This window comes from Homarus americanus, unplaced genomic scaffold, assembly GCF_018991925.1.
Source record: "Homarus americanus isolate GMGI-L3 unplaced genomic scaffold, GMGI_Hamer_2.0 scaffold24260, whole genome shotgun sequence".
NCBI lineage: Eukaryota > Metazoa > Arthropoda > Malacostraca > Decapoda > Nephropidae > Homarus > Homarus americanus.
In genome coordinates, this window is record NW_024721079.1 from 7,305,190 (window position 1) to 7,324,363 (window position 19,174).

Consider the following 19,174-nt stretch of genomic DNA (forward strand, 5'->3'; position numbering starts at 1 on the left):
TTCTTTGTGGTTTATTATTATTATTATTATTATTATTATTATTATTATTATTATTATTATTATTATTTATTAATTATTATTTATTAATTATTAATTATTATTATTATTATTATTATTATTATTATTATTATTATTATTATTATTATATTTTCGTCCCCCCTCCCCCCCCCTCCCCCCCCAGGCTCCGATGTGGGTCAGTGACCTGTGTCTGGGTGGACTAATTCCCGTAAAAAAAATGATTATTAAAAAAAAAAAAACCACTTCGACATTAATTTAAATAAAAAGTTTGGAAAGTATGTTTATAAAAAAGTATTAATTAGTAAAGATAGCAAGAGAGGTTACATAATGTTGACGTAACTGTCCAGGAATAAAGGGAAAAGGTGTGTTAAGGTGTGAGTGGTTACCTGTCATCGTCATCAGGTAAGAGGGAGTGTGGGCAGCTGTGGGCGGCCAGAGGACACACACACACACACACACACACACACACACACACACACACACCTACCTTTAATCGACCCAAACCAGGTATAAGGGAAGACACCAACAGTTAACAAGGAGAGAGAAGGGGGGGGAATCTTACCTTTGTTTTTATACACCCGTAAGTTCATCTGTGCTCAGGTGTGTCCCCTCTCAGTCGTGTCTTCACCTGATAAAAACAAATCATTAGGGTATCAGACGAATACTTCAAATTCTTCCTCAACATACAGCTTACAATTACCCCCTCCCCCCCCTCCCCAACACACACACACACACGCATTTAATAAAGTTATAATTATATTTTTTTTTAGTCAACAATTTCTATGACTTATTTGGTTGAAGTTTGAGGAATTAATCAAGTATACGAGGTAAATGTTGGTGGGACAGTGGGATGGGGATGGATGGATCATTAGCGACTTGTGGCTTGACCTTCGGCGGGCTGCTGAGTGAGTGAGCTGCTTGGGACGCTCATTTGACTCCTACGATGTTTCATTTACGAGTTTTTCTTCCCAATATTATCTTACATGTTATTTACATTAAGTCGATGGGTGATGTTTTTTATATTATTGTTGTTCTTGGTGTTTGTTGTTGTGGAAATGGAAAATAGACAGTGTATATAGGTTAAGTTTTGATTAATATTCTGGCGGGAATGTGAGCCGTAAATACCAGAGATGTTGGTTATGACAGCCTGTGTAAGCGTCGATAATCACTAGTCAATTAACACCGGGTTATATTCTGTTTGAATAATATTGATGAATGTTCTTTTTTCTAATATCAATCATATACAGTAATTATACACGAAATAAATTATTACCTGTCTCAATGATATTAATTAAGAGCAGATATGAGCAAACAAACCTCCAGGATGTCTTAGGAGAGTTTTTGTTGTGTGACGCTGTGAGGTGAGCCGGAGATAACATCAGGGTTGGAGACTTCAGGCGGCATATTTCAGGTGTGGACACTGCGGGAGCTTTCATGGTTAATATCTCCTCACATAACTTCATGCCATTGGTTTTATTCCCACATGTCCCCAACGTTATTACTATTTAAACATATTTACCTTCGATTTTTATATATAAATTCCATAAACTCTATATACGTATATTTAAGTTAATAATGTTTATAGCTAACGTAAACAGCAAGGTTTTTATATTTCAGACAGTCGTAATATAGTGTTTAATGATAATAATTTATTTGACCAAAATTCAAATTAGAAAAATACTAAAAAAATACTTCTAATAAGACGAAAAGATTTGTAAGAATTGTGATATAAGGATAGTATAATACACCTAGCCTACACCTAAACACCACCTAGTCACAACCTACACCTATCCACACCACCTACCCACACCGCCTTCCCACCTGAACACAATAAAAACAACAACAGTAGCATTAATAACAACACTCACTCCACCATCTCCCCCACATACTCATTCCTCAACACCATATCCCCCACACACTCATTCCTCAACACCATCTCCCCCACACACTCATTCCTCAACACCATCTCCCCCACACACTCATTCCTCAACACCATCTCCCCACACTCATTCCTCAACACCATCTCCCCACACACTCATTCCTCAACACCACATCTCCCCACACACTCATTCCTCAACACCATCTCCCCCACACACTCATTCCTCAACACCATCTCCCCCACACACTCATTCCTCAACACCCTCACCACCACTCCCCTCATTCCTCAACACCCTCACCACCACTCCCCACCCACTTACCCACTCCCTACCTTCCTCATCTACTCCCTCCCTAAGCCCCTCACCTACTCCCCATCTGTCCACCCACTCTCCCTCTCTCCTTCACTCCTTCTCTACCTCCCTCACCCTCACTCCCTCACCCACATCTCAGGTTCATGGTTAGTGAGGACCTGCCCGTAGAGGCCTCAGGTGATGGCTCTCCTTCAGGTCAGGAAAGGAATTGTGGTGGTTGTTGGCACAGTCCTACAGGTGGCAAGGTGTAGTAATGATAATGATAATAATAATGATAATAATAATAATGAAACTGAAAATAGACAAATCACATAAGTGGTTCTTGTAAAATATTATAATGACGTGGGGTTCAGGGTCATTTATCAAGGAATTTCAGCGCATGGTACAAAAGTGTGTGTGTGTGTGTGTGTGTGTGTGTGTGTGTGTGTGTGTCCTCTACCTGATAGATACTGGGGATAGTTTGAAGGAATCCACGCGTTTAAGGGTAAGAAGTGTCCTAATTGGTCCCCACCTACAGTGACCCTCATTAGTACCTGCCTCCACTAATCTCCTCCAACACCTGCCTCGTCAACTTAATCTAATCTTAAAATCTAAACTTTAACCTTAGGTAAACTTAAACCAAACTGTCCTTAAACCTAACCTAACCTAACATAGCCTAACCTAACCTAACCTAACATAACCTAACCTAACCAAGCCAAATTATAACAGGAACATATCAACACACACATGGTCACAATAACATGGCATCCTTCCTTCCTTCCTTCCTTCCTTCCTTCCCTCCCACAAGGAACTGAACTTCACCTCATTTTCATAAATTTATCGTATATGAACTGAATTCCTCCACACGTAACTAATCCCCACATAGTTACTGAAGCAGAGAGATGTATCCTTGCAGTATTTCTCAGTCTGCTGGATGAGAATAATCGGTTTAGACTCAGTGAGATATACCTAATAGCCTTAAACACCTTCCTGGGAGTCTTTGTGTTTTGAAGGGAGTCTATTTTGGTGTTGAGAAAGTTGAGAATAGAAATTGATTAATGTCTTGGGACGAAACTAAAAGAAAAAACTGGAAATATTAGAGATTTTGTTTGGTTTGGTTAGGTTAGGTTTGGTTGGGTTGGGTTGGGTTTGGTTGGGTTGGGTTTGGTTTGGTTTGGTTAGGTTAGGTTAGGGAAGGTGAAGGTTAGGTTAGTTAAGGTAGGTTAATCATTAGGTGAAATAAGCAGGGAGGGGGTTAACCTTTAGGTGATTTTTCCTTAATTCTACCTGTACACATGGGCATCAGTGAACACATGTACTGTGCGTATATTCGTTCGCACAAACACATACATACACACACACATACACACACACACACACACATACACACACATACACACACACCCACACACATACACACGCAGACATACATAGAAGTGTACACACACAAATACACACACAAACACACAGACACGCACACATACACACACACACACACAAACATATAAATATACACACCCAAGCACAGACACACACACACACAGAGAACAACACACATAAATACATACACAAACTCTCATGTATGTGTACGCACGACTGCACCAGCTAATTTATTGCGTCTATTATATTTCAGTAAATATTTTCAGTGTGGGGATATTATTGTTTATTTTTTTGTGAAAGTAATTAAGAAAATAATCTTTTCTTCAACAGAATAAACAATTAGATCATTGAACCACAAGAATCTGGTAGAAAATACTGAAGAAAATAAGGAACATATATTTAATTAGCGAATTTAATGTAGTGTGTGTATGTGTGTGTGTGTGTGTGTGTGAGTGTGAGTGTGTGTGTGTGTGTGGTGGAGGTGAGTGTGGTGGAGGCCAAGACAACTAAGCCCCACCACAACCTACACACACTCAACACAAGCTTTTCACACTCTACACTCTCGTCAGGAAGAATTTAATTTGTCTTGGAAAATGAAAAAAAATAAAAGTTAGTTGAAATTTACCTGAAAGAAATATGAAATTACAACCCAGTGTACCATAGTGTTTAATGATAAGAACCGACTATAACCCTCTGTTGTCTTAGAGATTATAAAGGGAATATATACAATGGTTTTTAATCTAATAGTTGGCGGTGTGTCAGAGATCAAATGCAAATGAAAAACTTGTGTTGAATTAAATAAATATGAAATACAAGGAAAAAGTTGATCTCTGCGAACACTCGTGTGGCATCACCATCCCTAAGCCCTGATTGGTCACTACAGCAAAACAAAATATGGTCGTGACGTCATCATCCCAAGGGTTGTGATTGGTGAGGATGAAAATCACCAGTTGTGTCATCTATTACATCACCATTCTCCTCAAGCGGTGATTGGTGAGCATGACGATCGCCAGGTGGGCCATCTCTTACGTCATAGTCCTTCTAAGGCCGTGATTGGTGAACATGACGAGGATATACAGATACGTCATCCCCTACGTCATCATCTTGGCCACCCTCAACTCTCACACTCACATCAGGTAATTGTCCCAGCATCACCTCACGTATTTTCAGGTAATTAGGTTTATTTTTTATGATTTATTCTATGTGAACTAAAAGAATATACTAACCCTATCAATCTCGTCTAAATATGACTTTAAGATTGAAATACACGAGTAAGTAAACGTATAATGATCCTTATATAAACGACCAGTTGAGTGTTAATACCTCGCGTGACGTCATCAGCTACCCGGGTACGTCAGATACGATGCTCTTAACTTACCATTTAAATTAATTCTTAAAATCAAAAGATGGTGGAAGTTTTTATCTGTTTATTAATTTATTTTTATATTTATGTTTGTTTGTTTGTTTGTTTGTTTGGTTGGTGAAAATGGTGGTAGTGGGTGGTGGTAGTGGGTGGTGGTGGTGTAAGGTGGTTGCAGGTGGTGGTAGTGTATGGTGGTTGCAGGTAGGTGGTAGTGGATGGTGGATGCAGGTAGGTGGTGGCAATGGGTGGTATAGCTAACTACCACCAAGGCACCACACCCAGGCTATCTACCACAGTGCCCCGCCTTACTGACTGACTTCCATTGTCTGAAGTCTGCATAGTCCCCCCCTCCCTCCTCCCCCCCCCTCCCTCCTCCCTCCCCACCTTCCCCATCCCACCCCCCTCTCACTTCCCTCTCTTCCATCTCTCCCCCTCCTCCATGTTCATACCTCCTCCTCCTCCTCTTTCCCTTCCTCCTCTCCCTCCTCCATCCATACCCCCTCTCCTACTTTCTGCCTACTTCCCATTTCTGTCTTCCCTACCCTCCTCCTCCTCCTCCTCCTCCTCCTCCTCCTCCTGACCCTCCTCCTCCTCCTCCTGACCTCCTCCTCCTCCTCCTCCTCCCTCCTCCTCCTCCTCCTCCTCCCTCCTCCTCCTCCCCTCCTCCTGACCTCCCTCCCCTCCCTCCCCTCCTCCTCCTCCTCCTCCCTCCTCCTCCCTCCTCCCTCCTCCTCCCTCCCCCCCTCCCTCCCTTTCTTCCTCTCCCCTCCCCCCTCCTCCTCCCCTCCCCTCCTTCCCCTCCCTCCCCTCCCCCCTCCCCCTCCCCCTCATCCTCCTCCTTCCTTCTCTCCTCCTCCCCCCTCCTCCCCTCCTCCTCCTCCCCTCCTCCTCCTCCTCCTCCCTCCTCCTCCCTCTTCCTCCTCCTCCTCCTCCTCCCTCCACCTCCCAATCCTCCCTCCACCTCCCCCTCCTCCTCCCTCCTCCTCCCTCCCTCCCTCCTCCCGTCCCTCTCCTCCCGTCCTCCTGCCCTCCTCCTCCTAATCCTCCTCCTCCTACCTCCCTCACCTCCCCCTCCCTCCTCCTCCTCCCTCCTCCTCCCTCCCACCTCCCTCCTCCGCCCTCCCTCCTGCCCACCTGTCTGCAGCTCAAAAGACTCTGACTAATGCCCTGCACACAATCTTATCCAACACAGTAAATAAAGTTAAGATGATATCCCACTGACACTGGCCGCCTGCTCTGTGTGTGTGTGAGACCCGGTATGGTCGGCTGCTACTCAGCACCCTGAAAGATCAATGAGGTAATTGAGGAGGACGTGAGTGAGGTGGGGGGGGGTGAGGGGAAGGGGGAGGGGGGTGAGGGGAGGTGGAGGGAGAGGGTAATGGGATGGGGTTGTGTGATGGTACAATATGCAACACAACAACAATCACGAACACACACACACACACGTCCAGGCCCTCTACCGGGAGAACCTGACACTTCTCTTGTAAACAAACATTAACCACCTTAACGCTATTTGGGGGAGTTAAGGTTAGGTTAGGTTAGGTTAAGGTTAGGTTAGGTTAGGCTAGTTAGGTATTAGGTTAGGTTAGGTTAGGTTAAGCTGATTAATCTTCATTATATGATACTAGTAATCCTTATACACCAAAACCCCTAATTACCCTCATTAAAACCTCACCCTAATTCAACACCATATAAACACACCTCAACAAGCCCCCTCTCCCTTCCCCCACATAGACCAGTTAGCTTTGAGACCTCGCTTGAGATGGTGTAATAGGAACGCTTGAGATGGTGTAATAAGAACGCTTGAGATGGTGTAATAGGAACGTTTGAGATGGTGTAATAGGAACGCTTAGGAGATGGTGTAATAGGAACGCTTTGGGTAATAGAACGCTTGAGGTGTAATAGGAACGCTTAGGAACGCTTGAGATGGTGTAATAGAACGCTTGAGATGGTGTAATAGAACGCTTGAGATGGTGTAATAGGAACGCGTTTGAGATGGTGTAATAGAACGCTTGAGATGGTGTAATAGGAACGCTTGAGATGGTGTAATAGGAACGCTTGAGATGGTGTAATAGGAACGCTTGAGATGGTGTAATAGGAACGCTTGAGATGGTGGAAAGCTTGAGATGTGTAATAGAACGCTTGAAATGGATAGGAACGTTTGGAGATGGTGTAATAGGAACGCTTTGAGATGGTGTAATAAACGCTTGAGGAACGCTTGAGATAGCGAACGCTTGAGATGAATTAATAGGAACGCTTGACATGGTGTAATAGGAACGCTGGATGGTGTAATAGGAACGCTTTGAATAATAGGAACGCTTGAGATGGTGTAATAGGAACGCTTGAGATGGTGTATTAGGAACGCTTGAGATGGTCGTAATAGGAACGCTTGAGATTGTAATAGGAACGAACGAGATGGTGTAATAGGAACGCTTGAGATGGTGTAATAGAACGTTGGAGATGGTGTAATAGGAACGCTGAGATGGTATAATAGAACGCTTGAGATGGTGTAATAGAACGCTTGAGATGGTGAAAGGAACGCTTGAGATGGTGTAATAGGAACGCTTGTGATGGTGTAAGGAGAACGCTTGAGATGGTGTAATAGGAACGCTTGAGATGGTGTAATAGGAACGCTTGAGATGGTGTAATAGGAACGCTTGAGATGGTGTAATAGGAACGTTTGAGATGGTGTAATAGGAACGCTTGAGATGGTGTAATAGGAACGCTTGAGATGGTGTAATAGGAACGCTTGAGATGGTGTAATAGGAACGCTTGAGATGGTGTAATAGGAACGCTTGAGATGGTGTAATAGGAACGCTTGAGATGGTGTAATAGGAACGCTTGAGATGGTAATAGAACGCTTGAGATGGTGTGTAATAGGAACGTTTGAGATGGTGTAATAGGAACGCTTGAGATGGTGTAATAGGAACGTTTGAGATGGTGTAATAGGAACGCTTGAGATGGTGTAATAGAACGCTTGGAGATGGTGTAATAGGAACGCTGAGATGGTGTAATAGAACGCTGAGATGTGTATAGGAACGCTTGAGATGGTGTAATAGGAACGCTTGAGATGGTGTAATAGGAACGCTTGAGATGGTGTAATAGGAACGCTTGAGATGGTGTAATAGGAACGCTTGAGATGGTGTAATAGGAACGCTTGAGATGGTGTATAGGAACGCTTGAGATGGTGTAAAGGAACGCTGTGGGAACGCTGAGATGGGAATTAATGGTAATAGGAACGCTTGAGATGGTGTAAAGAACGCTGAATGGTATAATAGAACGTTGAGATGGTGTAATAGAACGCTTGAGATGGTGTAATAGGAACGCTTGAGATAATAGGAACGCTGAGATGGTGTAATAGAACGTTGAGATGGTAATAGGAACGCTTGAGATGGTGTAATAGGAACGCTGAGATGTGTAATAGAACGCTTGAGATGGTAATAGGAACGCTTGAGATGGTGTAATAGGAACGCTTGAGATGGTGTAATAGGAACGCTGAGATGGTGTAATAGGAACGCTTGAGATGGTGTAATAGAACCGAGATGGTGTAATAGGAACGCTTGAGATGGTGTAATAGGAACGCTTGAGATGGTGTAATAGGAACGCTTGAGATGGTGTAATAGGAACGCTTGAGATGGTGTAATAGAACGCTTGAAATGGTATAATAGGAACGCTGAGATGGTGTAATAGGAACGCTTGAGATGGTGTAATAGAAACGCTTGAGATGGTGTAATAGGAACGCTTGAGATGGTGTAATAGGGAACGCTGAGATGGTGTAATAGAACGCTTGAGATGGTGTAATAGAACGCTTGAGATGGTGTAACAGGAACGCTTGAGATGGTAATAGAACGCTTGAGATGTGTAATAGAACGCTTGATGGTGTAATAGAACGCTTGAGATGGTGTAATAGGAACGTTTGATGGTGTAATAGAACGCTTGAGATGGTGTAATAGGAACGCTTGAGATGGTGGTAGGAACGCTTGAGATGGTGTAATAGGAACGCTTGAGATGGTGTAATAGGAACGCTGAGATGGTGTAATAGGAACGCTTGAGACGGTGTAATAGGAACGCTTGAGATGGTGTAATAGGAACGCTTGAGATGGTGTAATAGAACGCTTGAGATGGTGTAATAGAACGCTTGAGATGGTGTAATAGGAACGCTTGAGATGGTAATAGGAACGCTTGAGATGGTGTAATAGAACGCTTGAGATGGTAATAGGAACGCTTGAAATGGAATAGAACGCTTGAGATGGTAATAGGAACGCTTGAGATGATAATAGAAGATGGTGTAATAGGAACGCTTGAAATGGTATAATAGGAACGCTTGGAGATGGTGTAATAGGAACGCTTGAGATGGTAATAGGAACGCTTGAGATGGTGTAATAGGAACGCTGGAGATGGTGTAATAGGAACGCTTGAGATGGTGTAATAGGAACGCTTGAGATGGTGTAATAGGAACGCTTGAGATGTGTAATAGGAACGCTGAGATGGTGTAATAGGAACGCTTAGATGGTGTAATAGGAACGCTGAGATAAAAATAGAACGCTTGAGATGGTGTAATAGGAACGCTTGAGATGGTGTAATAGAACGCTGAGATGGTGTAATAGGAACGCTTGAGATGGTGTAATAGGAACGCTTGAGATGGAATGAGGAACGCTTGGAGATGGTAATAGGAACGCTTGAGATGGTGTATAGAACGCTTGAGATGGTGTAATAGGAACGCTTGAAATGGGTATAATAGGAACGCTTGAGATGGTATAAGGAACGCTTGAGATGGTGTAATAGGAACGCTTGAGATGGTGTAATAGAACGCTGAGATGGTGTAATAGGAACGCTTGAGATGGTGTAATAGGAACGCTTGAGATGGTGTAATAGGAACGCTTGAGATGGTGTAATAGAACGCTTGAGATGGTGTAATAGGAACGCTTGAGATGGTAACAGGAACGCTGAGATGGTGTAAAGGAACGCTTGAGATGGTGTAGAACGCTTGTGATGGTGTAATAGGAACGGAGATGGTGTAATAGGAACGGTGATGGTGTAATAGAACGCTTGAGATGCAGAACGCTTGAGATGGTGTAATAGGAGTATGACCGACAGCAATTATAACGCCATAGGCTGCAAAGACCCTATCTATGGTGGTCTGAGTTGGTCTTGGGTGGCAGGAGACGAGACAATGTTGGTATGGTATTGTCTTAATAAACAACGATGAATAAAATTAGCATGTTAACGGTGGGGGGGAGGAGGAGGAGGTTGGAGGCGGAAGAGGTGGCGTGAGGGGTGGTGCTGGGATGAGGTGGATGAGTAGTCGAGGATAAGGAAGGAGGGAGAGGGGTGGTTAGGAGGTGGTATGGGGTAGGGTGGAAGAGGGTAAGGAGTCGAGGAGGAGGAGAGGGGTAGGAGTCGAGTAGGAGGAGGATGAGGAGTCGAGGTGGAAGAGGAGTGAAAGGTCGACAAGGAGGAGGTAATATCAAGCAGTGTCTCCCAACCTGCTAAGGCGGCGTGAGATATGGGTTACATACAGGAGGCACCTTAAGGCACTTGAAAACTTTCACTAACGTAGTCTACGTTCCATCCTCCGAGTTCGCTGGAAGACAAGAGAACAAATGCCAGTATTCTTGCTGACACCAACTGTAGGAGCATCGTGGCTACCATTGTCCATGAACAACTATGACGGACTGGCCATGTTACCGCATGGACGACAGTAGACTGCCAAAGCAGCTACTTTAAAGTCACCTAACGAATAGTAAACGTAACGCCGGCGGTAACTGAAAAGGTATAAGGATAGTCTTAAGACAAACCTGAAAGCAATCGACCCCCCCAAGGGACAATCACTCCACACCGTAACGCTTTGGAGGAGCACCACACGAGAAGGTGTTCACTAACCCGTCTGCAAACCGAGAGACAAGGCCAGCGCCGGAAAGACGCTGCCGCCCCGCACTAGATGTAGCCCACACGCGCAACATCTGTGGACGACCCTGCCGTCCTATCGACCCTTTAGTCACCTCAGAACTCACCAACGAAGTGACATCCTTAATATCATTGTATCATAGCTGGATGATCATCATACTCGATTTGAGTGACAGCAAAGTAGTAGTACTGTATTAAGTAAGAGAGGGTGAGGATCAGGAGGAAGGAGGAGGAAGGATAGGAGGAGGGTCGAGGAGGATGGGTGAGAGAAGGAGAGGGTCGAGGAGGAGGAGGAGGAGGAGGAGGAGGAGGAGGAAGAAGGATAGGAGGGAGGGGTGAGGAGGAGGCAAACAGGGGCACATCGTAATCTGTAATCCCAATCGATTAAATTCAATATGTAATCGTAATCACGATTACGTTCACTATTACAATAGTAAGTACTGTACATACTGTACCGGTACTTCATTTCCTTTTCTTACAATACTGAGCTCATGATTTTCAATACAGTCATCTACATTCGGTCCTTTATAAGACTCACAAACATTCACCCTCCATCATATGTCTGTACTACTCTGGCTGCTAGAAACAAAATATCGAGTCAGTAAGAATTAAACATTGTGCTGGTAACCACTGATTTACATCTTGGCAAACACAGACCGCGCTAGCACCCAACAACGTTACAGTGTGAATTTGTTTATTCTTATGATATTAAACCAGACTGTGGTATTGTTTTGTAATTTGAATTCATAATACTAATTGTTTTGTTAATCTACATTTACTGAGAGTAATGTCTTAGGTGTGTCTCAGTATACCACACATTTAATTTTATCAGAGCACTAAATTACTATACTCTTATAAGTATTTGTGTTAATAATATTCCCAAACTTCATAACACTTCAGAGTTATTTAGGTCAGATCTATTTCCGTATATAATTTCCATATTAATCTTATGAAAATTTAGATCCATCCATTCAAGATTTTGAGGGTTTTCGTCCATTAAACGGCCGCACCATTATGTGTTATGTCTACCTCTTTTTGTCTCTCAGAAAATATGATTTAATTGTACAGTCTCACCCAACAGTTGGTTAACTCTCCCATCCAGCAATTGCTGCGGTGCCGACCTCAGCTGTATGAAACTGTCTCAGTACCAACCAGAACATGAAACTGATACGAATGAATCTAAAAGTTCGAAGTAACAGACTCAAGTTCATACATCTGAAGCAGGCAGTGCAGCAATAGCCGACTGGGAGAGTTAACCAACTGTTGGGTGAGGCTGTACCAGGTTGATGTTGTACAGTTTCTGTTGTACGCTTGTTTATTTAAGCACATTCCTTTTGAAGTAATCATGATTGGAATCATGATTACGCATCATGTAATCGTAATGGTAATCGATTACATCCATTTTTACTGTAATCGTAACCGTTATCATAAAATTATCATGTATTCGTAATCGATTACATTACCGATGTAATGGCCCCGTGTGTGGGAGGAGGAGGGGTGAGGGTGGTCTACTGGTGGTCACTACTTAATTGGTTTAAACTGTTGATGGTCGATGATGAAGGAACTATATCATGCCTCGTTGATGTTGCACGACCTATAGCCTGCCACAGTAACCACACAAGCATCAACAGATAGACAGACTGAGTGACACACACACACACACACACACACACACACGTACGTTTCGTTTTACTTGGCACAAAAGTAAACAAACGTCGTTCTTCCTGGGATTAAAACTCTCATGTTTCGCATCTCCTAGGTTCAAAATCTAATGTTTCTTTCGTCCTGGGAAAAACTTCATATGTCTCGTTCTTCCTGTCGTAAAAAAAGAGTGTTCAATTTAGAGATGTGACGTCACTGGCCGAGGAGTATTGAGCGAGTGATGCTGAAGATGGCAGATGGATTCACTCACTCACTCACTCATTCACACACCCACTCACTCACTGACTGTCAATCTAGCACGTGGGGGAGAGAGACGAGAGGAATCAGTAATTGATGGACGAAGACGAAAGTGATTGAATGAGGGATAGAGAGAATTATGGTGCCGCAGGTGACGGAGGTATGATAGCTCAGGTTGCCGCAAGTGACGGAATGTACGTTAGCTCAGGTTGCCGCAAGTGACGAGGGTATGATAGCTCAGGTTGCCGCAAGTGACGAGGGTTGATATCTCAGGTTGCCGCAGGTGACGGAGTATGATACTCACCCAGAGGAGATAGCTCAGGTTGCCGCAGACGAGGTAGATACTCAGGTTGCCGCAGGTGACGGAGGTATGATAGCTCAGGTTGCCGCAAGTGACGAGGGTATGATAGCTCAGGTTGCCGCGAAGATGATAGCTCAGGTGCGCAGACGGGAGTACTCAGGTTGCCGCAGGTGACGAAGGTATGATATCTCAGGTTGCCGCAGGTGACGAGAGCACAAGCGACTCCTCATGTCGAATTATCTTAACTCATTTGCATACTGACTGACTCCTTACCTCCCCCAACCTTCACACAGTCTTGTTGAACCTTTCATTAATTGTCTAATACTTTTAATGTCTCTAGTTAGGTGGGGTTAGGTTAGGTTAGGTTAGGTTAGGTTAGGTTAGGTTAAGACACCAAAACTAATATTATAAACGTATCCATCTATATAAGAGTCTCTATGCAATTTCCCGGCCATCTTGACTATTAGATTGGCCCCACAGGTTAATTAAGACAGGTAGAATCGTTTTCCCACGACATAAGGAATATCATTATATCTTAGGTATTCAGTTACGGTCGAGTCTTCGTGTAAAATCGACGCCATGTTGGTAAGGGAGAGTAAGGTGTGTGTGTGTGTGTGTGGCAGTAACCACAGGGTCGAGCCCCCACCTGTTGAATTGTCGTGATAGTGTCCGCTCCTACTGCCGCCCACCGCCCACCTCTGTCCGTCATACCACCCATAAGGCTCCCTCTACCCACCCACCTGATCATCTCATCACTCACACCACCCACCAGCGCCACCCACCAACGCCACCCACCAACGCCACCCACCAACGCCACCCACCAGCACCACCCACCAACGCCACCCACCAACGCCACTCACCAACGCCACCCACCAACTTCCGTCAATCACATCATCCACACGTTTAGCTTCATCCCCATCTACACCCACCCAACCACCCAACCCACATACAACACCCACCCACCCATACCGGCCACCCGGCCACCCACCCATACCACCCGGCCACCCACCCATACCACCTGCCACCCACCCACACACCACCTGGCCACCCACCACCCATACCACCCACCCACTACCACCCACCCACCACCCACCCATACCACCCACCCACCCACCCATACCACCCACCCACCCACCCACCCACCACCACCACCCACACCACCCACCCACCCATACCACCCCCACCCACCATACCACCCACCCATACCACCTGGCCACCCACCCACACCACCCACCCATACCACCCCCACCCACCCACACCACCCACCCATACCACCCCACCCACCCACCACCCACCCACCCACCCACCAACCCACCCACCCTCCCTCAACTGCCACATCTCCCTCACACAGTCGTTCATAGCCGTGGGTGGCTGTCCGGTCCACTGCTTCGATCTCGGTCTCGTTGTCACTCTAGGATTGTTCTCTCTCTCTCTCTCTCTTCTCTCTCCCATGATGGCGTAATGTAGGCGTGTAAGAGAGAGAGAGAGAGAGAAAAGGGGGAGACCTAGACCTTCATTAATTGGTCAGCATTAACATATAGATGAAGTTATGATAAGGGCAGCTGTTGTTACAGGGGAGGTGAGGAGGAGGAGGAGTGGTTAGGGAGAGGAGGAGAGGTTAGGAGGACGGGGAGGAGGAGGAGGAGGGTTAGGAGGAGGGGAGAAGAGGAGGAGGGGTTAGGGAGGAGGGGGAGAGGTTAGGGAGAAGGGGTGAGAAGGAGGAGTGGTTAGAGGAGGGGGAGAGGTAGGAGGAGGAGGTGGAGAAGGAGGAGGGGTTAGGAGGAGGAAGAGGAAGAAGAGGGATGTTTAGAGAAAAAAGGAGGAGGGAGAGATTATGAAGAGGAGAAGGAGGAGGAGGAGAGAGAGAAAGAGAAGGAGGAGAGAGAGAGAGAGAGAGGAGTGTTAGAGAGAGAGAGAGAGAGAGAGAGAGAGAGAGAGAGATAAGAAACTAGAGCAAGAGAACACAAGAACCTTATTAAATCCATCTCGTATATCTTTGTTGTCTAATGTATTTTTTGTTTAATGTTTATATTTATTGTTGTGGTCTGAGAAGGTGAGTGTGTGTGTCTTGAAATAAATGTGGTACTGGTAACTCTCTCTCTCTCTCTCTCTCTCTTTCACTAACACACACACACACACTCTCTCTCTCTCTCTCTCTCTCTCTCTCTCTCTCTCTCCTATGGCCAAACTAGTCTTGTGGCCACCTGGGGTTGTGTGGCTACCTGGGATTATGTGACCACCTGGTGTTATGTGGCCACCTGGGTTATGTGGCCACCTGGGGCTGTGTGGCCACCTGGACGGAGAGTCAGGTGAAGGGTTTTAAAGGTGCGGCCAACTAACGTCTTTAAGATGGAGGAATAAGATAGAAAATGTGATGAAATATATTTATGAGGAGGAGGAGGGAGGAGAAGAGGAGAAGGAGGAAGAGGAGAAGGAGGAGGAAGAGCAGGAGAAGAGGATGAGGAAGAGGAGGAGGAGAAGAGGAGGAGGAAGAGGCGAGGGAGGAGGAAGAGCAGGAGAAGAAGAGGAGGAGGAGAAGAAGAGGAGGAGGAGGAAGAGGGAGAAGGAGGAAGAGGAGAAGGAGGAGGAAGAGCAGGAGGAGAAGAGGAGGAGGAGGAGAAGAGGAGGAGGAGGAGGAGGAAGAGGAGAAGGAGGAAGAGGAGAAGGAGGAGGAAGAGCAGGAGAAGAAGAAGAGGAGGAGGAGGAGGAGAAGAGGAGGAGGAAGAGGCGAAGGAGGAGGAAGAGCAGGAGAAGAGGAGGAGGAGACAAGAAGAGTTGGAAGACGAGAGATGAAGAAAAACGAGGTGAAGAGGAGGAGGAGAAGAGGAAAAGAGATAAAGAAGAAGAAGAGGAGGGGGAGAAAAGAGGAGAAGATAAAAGAGAAAAGAAAGAAGAACAAAGATAAAATGAAATAATAACACATAAATAACGAAGACCAAGAAAGAGAATTAGGTGAATCATATAAAATTACGAGTCAAAATATTTTATAATTCTATCGGAAATTAGCTCGGTTAAGTTAGGTTAGGTTAGGTTGTTAGGTTAAGTTAGGTGAGGTCAGGTCAGGTTAGGTTAGGTTAGATTAGATTAGGATGTATTTGACAGAGTGCATGCGTGCGTGTTTGAGAGAGAGAGAGAGTGAGCATCTGATTTACTTACATCACTCCTGCAACCATCTCTGTTCTAATTTACCTAACCTAACCCAGCATCCTCACAGCCACCTAAACAAAAACCAATTAAAACTCTCTTACTATATCAATAATATACTGTTTAATACCTCAGGGTGATAAGGTCAAAGGTCAAAGGTCAGTTAGATCCTGTTGACCTAAGAGCCCTACTACTGCCTCGGGGGGACTGGTGACCAAACATGAACTGTCAGCTCGGTAAGGAAGGTCCATAATGAGGGGGGGTGGTGTGTCTCTTGTCATTATTGTTTATTCTTGTTCTGATCTGACTTGTTGTTAGGTTAGGTTAGGTTAAACTCAAGGTGAAATAAGCATGGAGGTAGTTAGGTTAGGTTGGGTTAGGTTGGGTTGCTGGGTTAGGTTAGGTTAGGTTAGGTTAGGGTTGTAGGTTAGGTTGGGTTGTTGGGTTGTTGGGTTGGGTTGGGTTAGCCTAGAGGTTAGGTTAGGGTTAGGTTAGGTTGGCGTTAGGTTAGGTTAGGTTTTGGGTTGGGTTGGGTTAGCTTAGTTTAGGTTAGGTTAGGGTTGGGTTGGGTTAGTTTAGTTTAGGTTAGTTTAGGTTAGTTTAGATTAGGTTAGGTTAGGTTAGTTTAGTTTAGTTTAGGTTAGTTTAGTTTAGGTTAGGTTAGATTAGTGTCGAGTTTATTAAAAGGAACTTATGTTTGTTGTAGAGTAAATTATGAGTTTAATTTTTGGGTCACTTGAAAACAAACGACCTCCTTGCTTATTTCACCGTGAGTTTAACCTAACCTAACCTAACCTAACCTACCACTAACTTAAAGATTGTGTGTGTGTGAGAGAAGGATTCACAGATACATTGAAGACTGTTCTTATCTCCTCCCCTCTCATCCGTCTCACTCTCCTCACTCAACCTATTCTCCCTCTCTCCCCTCTCTCCTCACTCTCCTCACTCAACCTATTCTCCTCCTCGCCCCTCTCTCCTCCTCATCCCTCCCCTCCTCACCTCCCTCACTCAACCTCTTCTCCCTCTCCCTCTCCCTCACCTCTTAACTACTCTCCCTTCAGTAAGGTGGGTGTGGTAAGGCACAGAGGTGTGGTAGGAGAAGGTACAGTAGGTGTGGGCACAGTAGGTGTGGTGGGTACAGTAGGTGTGGTGAGGCACAGTAGGTGTAAGGCAGTAGTAGGTGTGGTAAGGTACAGTAGGTGGTGCACAGTGGGTGTGGTGAGGTACAGTAGGTGTGGTAAGGTACAGTAGGTGTGGTATACAGAGGTGTGGTGAGGTGGACAGTAGGTGTGGTAAGGTACAGTAGGTGTGGAGGTACAGTAGGTGGTAAGGTACAGTAGGTGTGGTGGAGGTACAGTAGGTGTGGTAAGGCACAGGGTGTGTGGGTAAGGCACAGTAGGTGTGGTGGGGCAGTGTGTGTGGGGCAAGGGGCACAGTAGGTGTGTGGGTGGACAGTAGGGTGTGGTAAGGTACAGTAGGTGTGTGGTGAGGCACAGTAGGTGTGGTGGGGAGGTACAGTAGGTGTGGTGGAGGTACAGTAGGTGTGGTGGGAGGTACAGGTGTGGTAAGGTACAGTAGGTGTGGTAAGGTACAGAGGTGGTGGGCACAGTAGGTGTGGTAAGGTACAGTAGGTGTGGGGGGTGAGGCACAGTAGGTGTGGTGAGGCACAGTGTGTGAGCAAGTAGTAGGTGTGTGAGGCAGTAGGGTGTGTGGAGGCACAGTAGGTGGTAAGGTACAGTAGGTGTGTGAGGTACAGTAGGTGTGGTGGGAGGTACAGTAGGTGTGTGGTATGGGACAGTAGGTGTGGTGAGGCAGTAGGTGGGTGGAGGTACAGTAGGTGTGGTAAGGTACAGTAGGTGGTAAGGTACAGTAGGTGTGGTAAGGTACAGTAGGTGTGGTGAGGCACAGTAGGTGTGGTAAGGTACAGTAGGTGTGGTAGGTACAGTAGTGGTAAGGTACAGTAGGTGTGGTGGGTGCAGGTGTGGTGAGGTACAGTAGGTGTGGTGGCACAGGTGTGGTAAGGCAGCAGTAGGTGTGGTGAGGTACAGTAGGTGTGGTAAGGCACAGTAGGTGTGGTGGGAGGCACAGTAGGTGTGGTAAGGTACAGTAGGTGTGGGGTGGAAGGTACAGTAGTGTGTGGTAGGTACAGTATGTGTGGTAGGTACAGTAGGTGGTAGGTACAGTAGGTGTGGTGGGGTACGGTAGGTGTGGTAGGCACGGTAGGTGTGGTAGGCACAGTAGGTGTGGTAGAGGCATGGTAGGTGTGGTATAGTAGGTGTGGTAAGGTACAGTGGGTGTGGTGGCAGTAGGTGTGGTGGAGGTGCAGGGTGTGGTGAGGCAGTAGGTGTGGTAAGGTACAGTAGGTGTGGTAAGGTACAGTAGGTGTGGTAAGGTACAGTAGGTGTGTGGTGGTACGGTAGGGTGGCGTAAGGTACAGGTATTAAGGCACCTGTCCTGACATACCTGGCTGAGGTGACCCATGGAGGTTATCTGTCTGTTTGACCCTGAGATACTGTTGACAAGGTGCTTTGTCCACGTCCATGGTGTCTCTCACGTACTCCCCTTCCTCCCACCTACCCTCCTTCTCTCCCTCCCCCTCCTACCTCCCACCTACCCTCCTTCCCCACCCACCTTCCTTCCTCCTACCCACACTCCCACCTACCCTCCCCCTCCTACGTACACTCCCTCCTTCCCTCCCACCTGTCCTCCTTCCTCCCACCTCCTTTCTCTCCCACCTACGCTTCTTCCCTCCCACCAAACCCTCCCTCTTTCCCTCGTTCCTCCTCCTTCCACCCACCCTCCTTCCTCACCTACCCTCCCTCCTCCTCCCTCCTTCCTTTCTACTCCACCCTCCTCCCACCACCCTCCTTCCTTTCTACCTACCCTCCTCCCTCCCACCCTCCTTCCTTTCCACCTACCCTCCCACCAACCCCCACCAACCCTCCCCATCCCCACCACATCCCCCCACCAACCTCCCACCAACCCCCCCATCCC

At 46.0% G+C, this 19,174-nt stretch overlaps 1 protein-coding gene across 1 annotated transcript in view; it reads left to right on the forward strand.

Annotated features, from left to right (window-relative positions):
* Positions 1-3,902: 3,902 nt before the first annotated feature.
* Positions 3,903-19,174, forward strand: part of LOC121861513 (protein Wnt-7b-like) — an 83,295-nt gene continuing 68,023 nt past the window's right edge. Inside the window, exon 1 of the mRNA XM_042359323.1 lies at positions 3,903-4,702. Coding sequence (XP_042215257.1) covers positions 4,629-4,702 — 74 coding nt within the window. The 5' untranslated portion in view covers positions 3,903-4,628. The remainder of the gene's footprint in view (positions 4,703-19,174) is intronic.